This window comes from Choloepus didactylus, chromosome 1, assembly GCF_015220235.1.
Source record: "Choloepus didactylus isolate mChoDid1 chromosome 1, mChoDid1.pri, whole genome shotgun sequence".
NCBI classification, from domain to species: Eukaryota; Metazoa; Chordata; class Mammalia; order Pilosa; family Megalonychidae; genus Choloepus; species Choloepus didactylus.
The window spans coordinates 93,809,554-93,824,811 of NC_051307.1; the positions used below are offsets into that span (position 1 = coordinate 93,809,554).

Consider the following 15,258-nt stretch of genomic DNA (forward strand, 5'->3'; position numbering starts at 1 on the left):
GGACGAGGTGCTGAAAGAAGTGGAGATGGACTCTCCTGTTGGCCTCCCGGTTGTTGAGGCCTCAGAGATGGTGGGAGAGATGTCGCTACGGAAAGTAGGAGACACGTTTCCCTTGGTTCCCTGGGTAGCGTGAAGAATGTTTGCGTCGGAAAACAATTCAGTGGTTGAAGGGGTTGTGTGGCTGTCACTGGAGAGAGTTGGTTTAAAGGCTACAGTCTTACCTGAGGTGAATCCTTCTGGCAGAGGACTCCCTGAAGATGTCTGGCTGGTTATGGTGGATGAAGAAGTGGCAGTTGTGCCCACCCAGGCCTTGTCAGTCAACAAAGAAGCTGATTTGCTGGTGTGAGGAACTGCAGTGGTCTCTCGGCCTCGACTTTCTTGAGTCAGGGAAATCGCTGATGTCGCGTCAGGCGAGGTGGCAGAGGAGGACGACGTGGCTTGTCCACCTGGGCCCCCTGAGACTGAGGATATGGAGGGTACCTGGGCAATGGTGCTGGTTGGGGAAAGAGATGTGTCTCCTGACATTCCCAGGGTGGTGTCAAGGCTCGTTGGTGAGGCCCACTCTTCTACTGTTGGAGCCTGGGTTGTGTGACTCATCCCAGAGGGCACTGAGGTGGAGACTGTCACTGCATCTGTGGTGGCTGTATCCAGAGGAAGACTTTCTGAGGATGAGTGTCCACTTGGATAGGGTGAAGGAGCTGTAGCTGTGACTGTCCCGATGGTGTCGGTGTTGGGGAAAGCTGATCTCGAGGTTCGGGGCTGTTGGGTGGCCTGTGCGCCTTGAGTGTGAGTCATCTGAGAAACAGTTCCCGTCTCCACAGGAGAAGTGTTGGTGGATAACGGTGTTGACTGCCTCGTGGATTCTGCGGTTGTAGAGGCATTCGAGGTGCTGCTGCCACTGACAGTAGGTGAGATGTCTCTGAGTTTTCCTTGGGTGGTGACTGGGCTGATGGGGCTAGACCACAATGCTGTTGCTGTGTCAGCATCGCCAGATGGGGACACTGCAAGGGTAGGTGTGGGAGTGAAGGTGTAGGTTGTGGTTGGTGGTGAAGTGCTGGTGTCTGGAGTGGTCATGGGAGAGGGCCTGGGTGATGAATGAAATGTGGGTTCATCTGATCGAGTAAGTGTGGTTCCAGCTGTTCCAGTAGGGTTACTGGTAGGACTCACATAGGTTGGTGATGTGGTGGGGTTGGTGGCAGAAGCTACTGATCGGACAGCTACAGGACGGCCAGTGGTGGGTTCATCTGAGATGCCCACAGAGGAAGATGGAACCTGTGCGGTTTCTGTCAACGAGACACCCTCAGATCCTACAGGGTGAGCTGTGGTCACATGGTCACGGATGTCTGAAAAGCTTGTGCTTGCTGGGAGAACTTCTCCACTTGTGGACTGCATTGTAGAAAAGTGAGAGGTCACATCGCTCAGGGGGCCAGAAGTGACCGCAGGCGGTCCTTCAGTTGACCCAGTGGCCACGTTTGGCATTCCTGTCTGAGGTGTGTGGCCGTCGCTGACTGGGGTTGAGGGAGACAGAGTGTGCCCCATGGCTTGTGGAGAGGTGTACACATTTGGTGCAGATGAAGGAGGTGAGGATATGGCTGTTGGGAAGGTGTCAGTCACCCGGGAGACTGAACTGACGGTTTCAGATCCGCTGATGGTTCCCGTACCTTTAGTCTGAGTTATCTGGGAAATGGATGGGCTTTCCTGTGACGGTGTGCTGAAAGAAGTGGAGATGGACTGTCCTGTTGGCCTACCAGTTGTTGAGGCCTCAGAGATGGTGGGAGTCGTGCCTTTAGGGAAAATGGTTTCTGGGGTAGTGTCAAGAGTGGTAGCACTGGACAACAATTCAGCGGTTGTAGGAGTTGTGTGGCTGTCACCGGAGAGAGTTGTTGTTAAGGGTGCCGTCTCACCTGAGGTGAATTTTTCTGGTGGAGGGCTTCCTGAGGATGCTTGCCTAAGTATGGTGAAGGAAGAGGGTGCCCTTGTGCCCTCCCAGGTCGTCTCAGGCAACAAAGAAGCCCATTTGCCGGTGTGAGGAGCGCCAGTGGTCTCCGTGCCTTGAGGTTGGTGAGTCTGGGAAACGGCTGACTTTGCGTCAGGTGAGGTGCCGGAGGAAGGCGACGTTGCCTCTCTGCCCGAGCCCACTGAATCGGAGACTACGGAGGTGACCTGAGCAATGGTGCCGGTTGGGGAAAGTGATGCATCTCCCGAGATCCCCAGGGTGGTGTCGGGACTCATGGGTGGGGCCCCCTCTTCTGTTGTTGAAGCCCAGGTTGCGTGGCTCCTCCCAGAGGGCGTTGGGCTGGAGGCTGTCGGTGTATTCAGAGGAACACTTTCTGAGGCCGACTGTCCACTTGGATACGGTAAAGGAGTTGGAGCTGTGACTGTCCTGATCGTGTTGGTGCTGGGGAAACCTGATCTCGAGGTTTGGGATTCTTGGGTGGCGTGTGCACCTTGAGTGTTACTCATCTGGGTGACAGCTGCTGGTTCCGCAGGAGAAGTGCTGGCGGATGATGCTGTTGACTGCCTTGTGGGTTCTGCAGTTGCAGAGGCATCAGAGGTGCTGCGGCCACTGACGGTAGGTGAGACGTCTCCACCATTGCCTTGGGTGGTGACTGGGCTTAGTGGGCTAGACCCCAGTTCTGTTGCTGCGTCAGTAACACTGGATGAAGACACGGCAGAAGAAGGTGTGAGAGTGAAGGCGTGGCTTGTGGTTGGTTGCGAAGTGCTGGTGCCTGAAGCGGTCATCACAGTGGTCCTGGGAGATGAGTGAGAGGCGGTTTCATCTGATGAAGTGTGTGTGGATCCAGCTGTGCTGATAGGGTGACTGGTGGAACTCACATAGGTTGGTGATGTAATGGGGTCGGTGGCGGGGGGCTACTGATTGGACAGTGACAGGATGGCGAGTGGCGGTTTTGCGTGAGACGCCCACCGAGGAAGACGGAACTTGTGCGGTTTCTGTCAAGGAGACACTCTCAGAACCTACAGGATGAACTGCGGTCACATTGGCACGGGTGTCTGAAAAGCTTGTGCTTCTTGGGAGAACTTCTCCACTTGTGGACCACATTGTAGCAGGAGAATGAGAAGGCACATCGCTCACAATCCCAGAGCTGACCACAGGCGGTCCTTCAGTTGAGCCGGTGGGGAAGACTGACGTTGCTGTCTGGGGTGTGTGGCCCTCCCTGTCTGGTGATGAGGAAAATGTTGCAATGGGGGTTGAGGGTGACAGAGCTTGCCCCATGGATTCTGGAGAGCTGTGCCCATTTGGTGTGGATGAAGGAGGTGAGGCTATGGCTGTTGGGAAGCTATCAGCCACCCGGGAGACTGAACTGATGGTTTCTGATCTGCTGATGGTTCCTACGCCTTCAGTCTGAGCCTCCTGGGAAACGGATGGGGTCTCCTGGGACGAGGTGCTGAAAGAAGTGGAGATGGACTCTCCTGTTGGCCTCCCGGTTGTTGAGGCCTCAGAGATGGTGGGAGAGATGTCGCTACGGAAAGTAGGAGACACGTTTCCCTTGGTTCCCTGGGTAGCGTGAAGAATGTTTGCGTCGGAAAACAATTCAGTGGTTGAAGGGGTTGTGTGGCTGTCACTGGAGAGAGTTGGTTTAAAGGCTACAGTCTTACCTGAGGTGAATCCTTCTGGCAGAGGACTCCCTGAAGATGTCTGGCTGGTTATGGTGGATGAAGAAGTGGCAGTTGTGCCCACCCAGGCCTTGTCAGTCAACAAAGAAGCTGATTTGCTGGTGTGAGGAACTGCAGTGGTCTCTCGGCCTCGACTTTCTTGAGTCAGGGAAATCGCTGATGTCGCGTCAGGCGAGGTGGCAGAGGAGGACGACGTGGCTTGTCCACCTGGGCCCCCTGAGACTGAGGATACGGAGGGTACCTGGGCAATGGTGCTGGTTGGGGAAAGAGATGTGTCTCCTGACATTCCCAGGGTGGTGTCAAGGCTCGTTGGTGAGGCCCACTCTTCTACTGTTGGAGCCTGGGTTGTGTGACTCATCCCAGAGGGCACTGAGGTGGAGACTGTCACTGCATCTGTGGTGGCTGTATCCAGAGGAAGACTTTCTGAGGATGAGTGTCCACTTGGATAGGGTGAAGGAGCTGTAGCTGTGACTGTCCCGATGGTGTCGGTGTTGGGGAAAGCTGATCTCGAGGTTCGGGGCTGTTGGGTGGCCTGTGCGCCTTGAGTGTGAGTCATCTGAGAAACAGTTCCCGTCTCCACAGGAGAAGTGTTGGTGGATAACGGTGTTGACTGCCTCGTGGATTCTGCGGTTGTAGAGGCATTCGAGGTGCTGCTGCCACTGACAGTAGGTGAGATGTCTCTGAGTTTTCCTTGGGTGGTGACTGGGCTGATGGGGCTAGACCACAATGCTGTTGCTGTGTCAGCATCGCCAGATGGGGACACTGCAAGGGTAGGTGTGGGAGTGAAGGTGTAGGTTGTGGTTGGTGGTGAAGTGCTGGTGTCTGGAGTGGTCATGGGAGAGGGCCTGGGTGATGAATGAAATGTGGGTTCATCTGATCGAGTAAGTGTGGTTCCAGCTGTTCCAGTAGGGTTACTGGTAGGACTCACATAGGTTGGTGATGTGGTGGGGTTGGTGGCAGAAGCTACTGATCGGACAGCTACAGGACGGCCAGTGGTGGGTTCATCTGAGATGCCCACAGAGGAAGATGGAACCTGTGCGGTTTCTGTCAACGAGACACCCTCAGATCCTACAGGGTGAGCTGTGGTCACATGGTCACGGATGTCTGAAAAGCTTGTGCTTGCTGGGAGAACTTCTCCACTTGTGGACTGCATTGTAGAAAAGTGAGAGGTCACATCGCTCAGGGGGCCAGAAGTGACCGCAGGCGGTCCTTCAGTTGACCCAGTGGCCAAGTTTGGCATTCCTGTCTGAGGTGTGTGGCCGTCGCTGACTGGGGTTGAGGGAGACAGAGTGTGCCCCATGGCTTGTGGAGAGGTGTACACATTTGGTGCAGATGAAGGAGGTGAGGATATGGCTGTTGGGAAGGTGTCAGTCACCCGGGAGACTGAACTGACGGTTTCAGATCCGCTGATGGTTCCCGTACCTTTAGTCTGAGTTATCTGGGAAATGGATGGGCTTTCCTGTGACGGTGTGCTGAAAGAAGTGGAGATGGACTGTCCTGTTGGCCTACCAGTTGTTGAGGCCTCAGAGATGGTGGGAGTCGTGCCTTTAGGGAAAATGGTTTCTGGGGTAGTGTCAAGAGTGGTAGCACTGGACAACAATTCAGCGGTTGTAGGAGTTGTGTGGCTGTCACCGGAGAGAGTTGTTGTTAAGGGTGCCGTCTCACCTGAGGTGAATTTTTCTGGTGGAGGGCTTCCTGAGGATGCTTGCCTAAGTATGGTGAAGGAAGAGGGTGCCCTTGTGCCCTCCCAGGTCGTCTCAGGCAACAAAGAAGCCCATTTGCCGGTGTGAGGAGCGCCAGTGGTCTCCGTGCCTTGAGGTTGGTGAGTCTGGGAAACGGCTGACTTTGCGTCAGGTGAGGTGCCGGAGGAAGGCGACGTTGCCTCTCTGCCCGAGCCCACTGAATCGGAGACTACGGAGGTGACCTGAGCAATGGTGCCGGTTGGGGAAAGTGATGCATCTCCCGAGATCCCCAGGGTGGTGTCGGGACTCATGGGTGGGGCCCCCTCTTCTGTTGTTGAAGCCCAGGTTGCGTGGCTCCTCCCAGAGGGCGTTGGGCTGGAGGCTGTCGGTGTATTCAGAGGAACACTTTCTGAGGCCGACTGTCCACTTGGATACGGTAAAGGAGTTGGAGCTGTGACTGTCCTGATCGTGTTGGTGCTGGGGAAACCTGATCTCGAGGTTTGGGATTCTTGGGTGGCGTGTGCACCTTGAGTGTTACTCATCTGGGTGACAGCTGCTGGTTCCGCAGGAGAAGTGCTGGCGGATGATGCTGTTGACTGCCTTGTGGGTTCTGCAGTTGCAGAGGCATCAGAGGTGCTGCGGCCACTGACGGTAGGTGAGACGTCTCCACCATTGCCTTGGGTGGTGACTGGGCTTAGTGGGCTAGACCCCAGTTCTGTTGCTGCGTCAGTAACACTGGATGAAGACACGGCAGAAGAAGGTGTGAGAGTGACGGCGTGGCTTGTGGTTGGTTGCGAAGTGCTGGTGCCTGAAGCGGTCATCACAGTGGTCCTGGGAGATGAGTGAGAGGCGGTTTCATCTGATGAAGTGTGTGTGGATCCAGCTGTGCTGATAGGGTGACTGGTGGAACTCACATAGGTTGGTGATGTAATGGGGTCGGTGGCGGGGGCTACTGATTGGACAGTGACAGGATGGCGAGTGGCGGTTTTGCGTGAGACGCCCACCGAGGAAGACGGAACTTGTGCGGTTTCTGTCAAGGAGACACTCTCAGAACCTACAGGATGAACTGCGGTCACATTGGCACGGGTGTCTGAAAAGCTTGTGCTTCTTGGGAGAACTTCTCCACTTGTGGACCACATTGTAGCAGGAGAATGAGAAGGCACATCGCTCACGATCCCAGAGCTGACCACAGGCGGTCCTTCAGTTGAGCCGGTGGGGAAGACTGACGTTGCTGTCTGGGGTGTGTGGCTCTCCCTGTCTGGTGATGAGGAAAATGTTGCAATGGGGCTTGAGGGTGACAGAGTTTGCCCCATGGATTCTGGAGAGCTGTGCCCATTTGGTGTGGATGAAGGAGGTGAGGCTATGGCTGTTGGGAAGCTATCAGCCACCCGGGAGACTGAACTGATGGTTTCTGATCTGCTGATGGTTCCTACGCCTTCAGTCTGAGCCTCCTGGGAAACGGATGGGGTCTCCTGGGACGAGGTGCTGAAAGAAGTGGAGATGGACTCTCCTGTTGGCCTCCCGGTTGTTGAGGCCTCAGAGATGGTGGGAGAGATGTCGCTACGGAAAGTAGGAGACACGTTTCCCTTGGTTCCCTGGGTAGCGTGAAGAATGTTTGCGTCGGAAAACAATTCAGTGGTTGAAGGGGTTGTGTGGCTGTCACTGGAGAGAGTTGGTTTAAAGGCTACAGTCTTACCTGAGGTGAATCCTTCTGGCGGAGGACTCCCTGAAGATGTCTGGCTGGTTATGGTGGATGAAGAAGTGGCAGTTGTGCCCACCCAGGCCTTGTCAGTCAACAAAGAAGCTGATTTGCTGGTGTGAGGAACTGCAGTGGTCTCTCGGCCTCGACTTTCTTGAGTCAGGGAAATCGCTGATGTCGCGTCAGGCGAGGTGGCAGAGGAGGACGACGTGGCTTGTCCACCTGGGCCCCCTGAGACTGAGGATACGGAGGGTACCTGGGCAATGGTGCTGGTTGGGGAAAGAGATGTGTCTCCTGACATTCCCAGGGTGGTGTCAAGGCTCGTTGGTGAGGCCCACTCTTCTACTGTTGGAGCCTGGGTTGTGTGACTCATCCCAGAGGGCACTGAGGTGGAGACTGTCACTGCATCTGTGGTGGCTGTATCCAGAGGAAGACTTTCTGAGGATGAGTGTCCACTTGGATAGGGTGAAGGAGCTGTAGCTGTGACTGTCCCGATGGTGTCGGTGTTGGGGAAAGCTGATCTCGAGGTTCGGGGCTGTTGGGTGGCCTGTGCGCCTTGAGTGTGAGTCATCTGAGAAACAGTTCCCGTCTCCACAGGAGAAGTGTTGGTGGATAACGGTGTTGACTGCCTCGTGGATTCTGCGGTTGTAGAGGCATTCGAGGTGCTGCTGCCACTGACAGTAGGTGAGATGTCTCTGAGTTTTCCTTGGGTGGTGACTGGGCTGATGGGGCTAGACCACAATGCTGTTGCTGTGTCAGCATCACCAGACGGGGACACTGCAAGGGTAGGTGTGGGAGTGAAGGTGTAGGTTGTGGTTGGTGGGGAAGTGCTGGTGTCTGGAGTGGTCATGGGAGAGGGCCTGGGTGATGAATGAAATGTGGGTTCATCTGATCGAGTAAGTGTGGTTCCAGCTGTTCCAGTAGGGTTACTGGTAGGACTCACATAGGTTGGTGATGTAGTGCTGTTGGTGGCAGAAGCTACTGATTGGACAGCTACAGGACGGCCAGTGGTGGGTTCATCTGAGATGCCCACAGAGGAAGATGGAACCTGTGTGGTTTCTGTCAACGAGACACCCTCAGATCCTGCAGGGTGAGCTGTGGTCGCGTGGTCACGGATGTCTGAAAAGCTTGTGCTTGCTGGGAGAACTTCTCCACTTGTGGACTGCATTGTAGAAAAGTGAGAGGTCACATCGCTCAGGGGGCCAGAAGTGACCGCAAGCGGTCCTTTTGTTGACACTGTGGCCAAGTTTGGCGTTCCTATCTGGGTTGTTGTTTGTGTGTTTGGCAGTATAGTTGACGTCTCCATAGTTATTCCTGTAGTACCATTACATTTTGCTGAAGTAGTTGTTATGGCTGAACCTGTAAAAAGCAAATGAGCTCCATGAAAACATGAACCATGAATCATGACCCCATGTGCTCTGCTTTTGCAGAGGTAGTTATGGGTCATGGCATTTTGAATTGCAAAAGGTGGCCTCATCTCTTTGATTTTATCAATAGGGGACAAGGTTGCGTCTTTTGGAAGAAATGTGTTTTATAAAAATCCTTTTTCTAATTGTACATATATGTTTATAAGCATTATAAGCATGTATTTCTCTCAGTCATACTCCAAAAAGGATTTCAAATGTCTAGTGTGATTTAAAAAGGAAAATGAACTCATTACATTCATTTCTTTAAATCCAGAAAATATAAAGGAAAAGCAAATATCCGTGTGCCAGTTTGAACTTATTATGTCCCCCAAACGCCATTATCATTATCTTTGATGTAATCTTGTATGGGTCGGCGTTATCAGGGTTGATCAGATTCTAACTCTTTGAGTGTTTCTTTGGAATGCGCCCCACCCAGCTGTGGGTGATGACTCTGGTTGGATGGTTTCCATGGAGGTGTTGCTCCACCCATCCAGGGTGGGTTTAAGTTGATTAGTGGAGCCATATAAATGAGCTGACATAACGGAAGGAACTCAGTGCAGCTGTGAGTGACATTTTGAAGAGGAGCACGCTTGCTGGAGAGGAATGTCCTGGGAGAAAGCCATTTTGAAACCAGAACTTTGGAGCAGATGCCAGCCACGTGCCTTCCCAGCTAACAGAGGTTTTCTGGACGCCATCGGCCATCCTCCAGTGAAGGTACCCGATTGCTGATGTGTTACCTTGGACACTTTATGGCCTTAAGACTGTAACTGTGTAGCCAAATAAACCCCCTTTTTATAAAAGCCAATCCATCTCTGGTGTTTTGCATTCTGCAGCATTAGCAAACTAGAGCAATCTGTAATCCAGTTACCTAGTGATGAATACTATTATGATTTTTTATGCATAACCTACATTTGCACATCCATGCAAAATTTCTTTTTACAAAGTTATCAAACTGTTGGTCAGTTTTGTGTTTAGCTTTTTAAATTATTTAAATTATACCATGAGCATTTCCCCATATCATTAATTATTTGAAATCACAATTTTTAATGATTAATGATTTCATAAAATTCGAGTGAATGGTCATATCATAATTTAACCAATTGCTTATTGCTGAACATTTTATTGTTTTCAACTTTGTTTCTGACTACGTCTGTTACTAAATCTCACAAAATGCTCGACATTTCTTTTCCAAATTTGGAGGATACAGCTTTAAATATAAGATACAAGGACTATGTGAGCCACATGGAGTCATCTTGGTGTAATTGGAGGTTTTAAGACCCAAATATTTTGCACATGTACCACCCTATCCTCATGATACTTCAGAATGAATGGCTGAAGGGATTTATTTATTTAACCATGGCTAAGGATTCTGCCAACACAGGGCAGGCACCTACTTATAAATAGTACTGCAGTGAAAAAATGTGCTAAGTACTTTGTCATAATTACAGATGATTTCGCGAAAATAGATGACCAGAAATGGAGTTCTGGGCCTCCCCTACTTGCCCCATGTCAAGCTTATAAAGCCATGGCTTCAGTCTCTCAAGTGTCTTAGTTAAAAATACACAAATGTTTCAGGCCATCAAAAAATTTCCATATGCCACATGTCCTACCCACTTATTTCTTAAACACCATGAAATAGATGAATAGCTCTCTTCCCTTTTCATAGCCCCCTTTTCTTTCTCTTAATCCAGTGCTTGCATCTATCAGTTGTTCTCACCTCAGCCCCAGCTGCATTTCCCCCAAATCCTTCAGCCCTCACTCCAGGAAGAAATTGTGATCCTCTTTGCCTCCCTCATTTTGACTATCCATCTGAAAAGCCCAAGAAACTCGCTGTTCCAGTAGGACCTCCCCAGGAGGACAAGGAAAGGGAAAATACTGTGAACTTGTAAATACTCTCCTTGCCTGAGCACATGTACTGTTGACATTGCTCAAACGAATTCATTCAGTATAAAGTAATTGAGAGAGCACCTCATCATATGAGAGACTTTATAAGGACCCACACTTGAAGAGGTGACACCCTCTTCTCTGGAACAATGTTTTTAGGGGACTTGCTTTATATTCAGATATACAATTATCTTTATTTCATCACACTTTCCCCGTCGACAGTCCCTGTGAACCCCTCTGCCATCTGTTGGCTCCTTCGACTTAGAATACAGAGCTTCCTCCTCCTACCTCGCTTTTGTTTTTAAACTGGGAGTGAGACTGAATTCTGTTGGGGTCTTTAAAATCATGTGGGGAGAGTTGTGGCTGAGCTCAGGACACCTCAGTGAGCTGCTTCCCGAGATGCCCCCATGTCAGGATTGCCAGGGTGGCTGGCTGGTCACCAGACATAAAGTCCACAGGCTGGGGCCCGAGGTCCCTTTAGGATCTCACAAACATGTATTCATTTTAATTTCTTTTAAAGTCAGAAGAAAAAATGAACATAATAATGAGTACATAATAATGAATGCAGCCAAGATTGCATTCATCTTTATACTAACGCAGTCATAAATTATATATAATATATGTATAATGTATACATATTATACATACATATATATATATATATATATTTTTTTTTTTTTTTCAGAGGAAGCGACCCAGGAAGGCAGAAGAGCCTAGGGCTCATGAAAGTTATAATACAGCCCTGTTACCAGATGGGCTCAGCAAAAGTGCAGACACACAGATAAAAAGATAGGTATAATGGCAGAAGTTCATTGATGACAACCTTATTTCATTTTTTTTATTCTCGGAAACATGGTTTATCATATTATACAATTTTGTACTTTGTCATTTGAAATGCTTCAGAAAACACAAAACCAGTCTTACACTAAAAACTTGTTTTGAACTGACACGAAGAGAGCACGTATTCTGAGTATTTCAAGTTCGTTCCAGAGCCTTCCAGTCCTAATAATTCAGTGACAACTCCTTATGCTTATTATTGTTGTTTGATAATTTCCTTCATCAAATGGGGTCTAGTATTGGCAATTTTTCTTCAAGTCTCAATTTTACCAAAGTAGCCTTTACTTTTTGGTAAAGCAATTTTGAAAGACATTTTCCATAATGCAGGGTGGTTCAGTCACAAAGTCACAGAGTAATAGAGAAGTCTTATAACACTTTTTTACTTTTTTTTCCATTTCTTGTCTGATTTTTTTAATAAGCTTTATTGTTTCGAATTTTTTTAAAGTCAATTTTATAAACAATAAGCTTTTTGACGATGTTTCCTATGCTTCTGTTGTCAGCTGAGCAATGCCTTACTCTTATATACTTCGGTTTTTAAAATATCAACTTACTGGATTGTCATAAGACTGTCCTGAATGCAGAAGTTCTCTTGAAGTTCTCACCTAACTATTCTCTATTGATAATCTCATCACAACCAAGTGCTTCTATCAGAGGATAGATAACTTCAGATGCAGTCAGAGATATGGAAACTGTTAAACTATCAAAATCCATCTCCTAAGGATTCCGCTGATATTCGGCATCAAACGCTGCTTCCCTAGCTCTGCGGGCTTCCATCAATTGCCTGCGGCGTCCTTCAAGCGCCTCTATTCTGCCCGGGGCAACGGGGTAGTTTTCCAGATAGCGGCGGATGAAATGCTGGGAATTAATTCCCAAGACAATAAGCTGATGACGGAGGCGAAGATACGGCAGTGCAGCCAGCCTCGGTCGTTGCTGGGCCTGGGGTTGCTCCCAGGACCCTCTCCCTCCGCAGCCTCCAACAACCGGGCGACCTCTGCCAACCCGGCTCCCCTGGCCGCCGCCATCGGGCCTTTCCTGGCCTCCTCCGGCTGAGCCGGGGCCGGCTCCAGCTTCCCGTCGCCTACCTCCGCTGGCGGGACGTCGCTGCCGCCATTCGCCTCGCCCGGCTGTGGGGCCCTGCTCTCTGCGGGCAGACCGGACATCTCTCCGCGGGTGTCAGCTAGGCTGCGCCCAGAAAATTAGAGGAATCCGACAGCTCGATCGTGGTGTTCAGGTAAGCGCGCGAGTGTCTATATCCCTGTGGGGGGCAAAACGCCCGGCACGTGCATGACCGCCCTGCACATGAGTAAACGCTCCCTTATTTCATTCTACATTTTGCATTAGCTTGGACAGCTTGCGATGATTTTTTTCCCCAAAAAACTATCTTTGGCTTCCATAAAAGTAAGATTTTATTTTAAAAACCACAAAGCTAACTTCTTTCTGATTTAACCCTTATGTTGACAGTAAAATTTTTTACCACTCAGTTATTGAGATACAATGATGAATCCAGTTTTAACAAATTTGGAGCATTTGATTCTTTATCAAAACCCCTTTTCCATCTATCAAGAAATGTTGTTCCCTTAAGAAATATGAACATCAAGCCTAAGACACTATTTCTTCTAAGAGAGCTCTTCTTTCCAAGGACAGTAGCCAGTTTTTAAATACTTCATCAGAAGAAGCAGATTTCTCATAACTAGCCTTTAAAATGCTCAGAGCATTCATATGGTGAATATTTAGAAGGAAATACTTCTCCAGGGGCTGAGGGCTCCAATATACATGCATTCAGAGCCTCAAAAGTAAATGTCAACCACGTAATCTAGCTTTTAATTAAAAATCCTATAATGAGAATGCATTTTCAAACAAAAAAAAGTATCATCAGTTTTTTTCAAGGAATTTAGAAGTAAAATAGAATTTTAATAGATTTGATTTGATTTGAAGTGGCCAGACATTCTTGCTAACATTGCCAATCATTCCTCCCTTTTTAAAAGCTCTGAGAGGTACAAAAAATGGAGACAAATTCCCTCTCTATGGAGAATAGTACCTGTAGATAAGGAAAACGTTCAGTTCCGCAGCACAGTGTGGATCTCTGGGAAGCCAGAGAGGGCTGGGGCTAAATGAGCTCTGGAGTAAGTTCTGGCCAACAAAACCTGCTCCACACTTAGAAACTTGTCTAGGAGGGAAGCTTAGAGGGGAAATTGTGCGACAATGAATAAGGGATGGGGGTGCAAGGTTTCCACAGAGGAAGGCAAGTGATCAGGGCTGATGCCAATTGCTAAAAAAAAATCCCAAATATACAACAGGCATGCCTCTTCTGAAATCACTGCTGTCTTCGTCATGAGGAAGAAAGCAAGGTTAGACTAGGTTGTAATCAGACTACAAACTGTGCTAAGTCCTTTCCACCCAAATTATAGCATTAATATTTTAATATAGCCTTAATATTTTTCTGCCTAAATTATAGCCTTAATACTATCTTTTAATAATTTAGTATATTAAATTTCTACCTTTATTTCCCCCTTATTTTAAACGTTTTCCCCAATCTAGCAAAACCCTATGGAGTGAGTGTGCATACCCTTGCCCTGGTCAAATCATTATGTGATGATAATTTAATCTAATTGCTTGTGCCTTTTTTTTTCCACTTTAATTCCCAGGCAGAATGTTTAAATGCCAACCCATTTTGTTCATAATATAGGACTGCACCTACACTAGCTACAGACAAAGCCTTAGTCAGCCGCTAGAGCTTACCATCCTCCTGAACATTCTTTCAGAGGACCTTGTCTTCTAAACCAGTCAGTCTGTTTCTTAGGGATCTGTTCTTTCTGGTTTTCATTAGCAGCCTAGCTAGTCTCAAACTTTTTTTTTTTTTTTTTTTTTTTTACCTCAGTGCTCACAAGTACAGTTGGAAGGAAGACAAGAGAAATTCCCAAGGAATAATTTAGATTTGAGTGCAGCCCCTGGAGTTGACTGTAATTCTACCCTGTTCTCTCCTTCTTAAAGAATAATTTAGACTTTTGAGTGAGTGAGAGTATAACCAGAAAGTTAAGATTTAAGGGCTGATTATGATTGCTGAATCATCACATAGATATTCTTTTTTACTTTCTGGTATATTACAGTAGACAGAAGGAAATACTTGAAACCTGAACTGCAATCCGGCTGCCTTGATCTCTGATGATGATTGTATAGCCTTTATCTTGTGCCCCTGTGATTGTAAAAACCTTATGACTAACCTTCAGTTGTACCCATTTATTCAGTTTTTCGACTTTAAAGTCTTATGACCACTAAAGACAGCCCCTGTTGTTTGTTAATGAAGGATCTTGGGTCAGCCCAGAACTAACCCACCCCAAGCCCAAAGTTATCTTGATAACTAAAGCTGGATCTAACCAAAATGGGCCCACCTGACGTGCACAGTAGCTTAGACTTTAAACTAAAAGTGACCTATACCTCATTATAATACTAAAAATCATGCCCATCATTATATCAAGGCCACCATTTTCTTTCATACATTCTGTGACTAAGCATGTAGTCAATCTGCTCATGCTCAATAATTAAATCATCTCTAATTACATCATCTGGAGCCATTGTGCTTATTACCCTAAAAGCTGCCCATCTTTGATACTATAAAACTATCAAAATTACTGTAGTTCAGGGAGACAGATTTTGGGCTGAAAGGCCATCTGCTCTCCTGCTTCGCATCTAGCAATAAACTCTTTATCTCTTTGAAACCCCGGTGTGTAAGGAATTGGTCATTTGAGCACATTGGGCGAAGAATCCACCACCTTGGTCCAGTAACAAGTTTATGAATCAGCTCTAATTTATTAACAAATAAGGAACTGACTTGCAAGCTGCTATACTTTATTAATAGTAATTAATTACTGGTTGCCCACTTTTCAGCTGATGTGGACTAATCCATGGCTGAGCCACAGAGCTGTGCTCAGAGGTCCTTGGGCCCTTCCTTTACCCAAATGACTCTGCTCCAACTTTAAAAGGGCTCTTCTTTCATCCAGAATTATGAGTAGATTTGTTTACAGGACACCACTATCTATGCATCCTTTCTCCTCATTAAAATTGCAGAACTTAGTTTCTCCAAATAAGGTTTAGATTGAAAACCATTCTCTATACA

General features: G+C 48.2%; 2 protein-coding genes across 2 annotated transcripts in view; both read right to left on the reverse strand.

Annotated features, from left to right (window-relative positions):
• The window catches only part of MUC4 (mucin 4, cell surface associated), a 75,808-nt gene that overhangs the window by 43,311 nt on the left and 17,239 nt on the right, over positions 1–15,258 (reverse strand). Inside the window, exon 2 of the mRNA XM_037837491.1 lies at positions 7,015–8,376. Coding sequence (XP_037693419.1) covers positions 7,015–8,376 — 1,362 coding nt within the window. The remainder of the gene's footprint in view (positions 1–7,014; positions 8,377–15,258) is intronic.
• LOC119534960 (EP300-interacting inhibitor of differentiation 2-like) lies at positions 11,280–12,367 on the reverse strand. The gene has a single exon (XM_037837499.1). It carries the CDS (start codon positions 12,302–12,304, stop codon positions 11,948–11,950), a length of 357 nt encoding a protein of 118 aa, XP_037693427.1. The 5' UTR covers positions 12,305–12,367; the 3' UTR covers positions 11,280–11,947.

What these genes read in the sequence shown, in the direction of transcription:
- LOC119534960 (XM_037837499.1), bottom strand. Translation starts at nt 12,304, where the DNA reads ATGTCCGGTCTGCCCGCAGAGAGCAGGGCCCCACAGCCGGGCGAGGCG.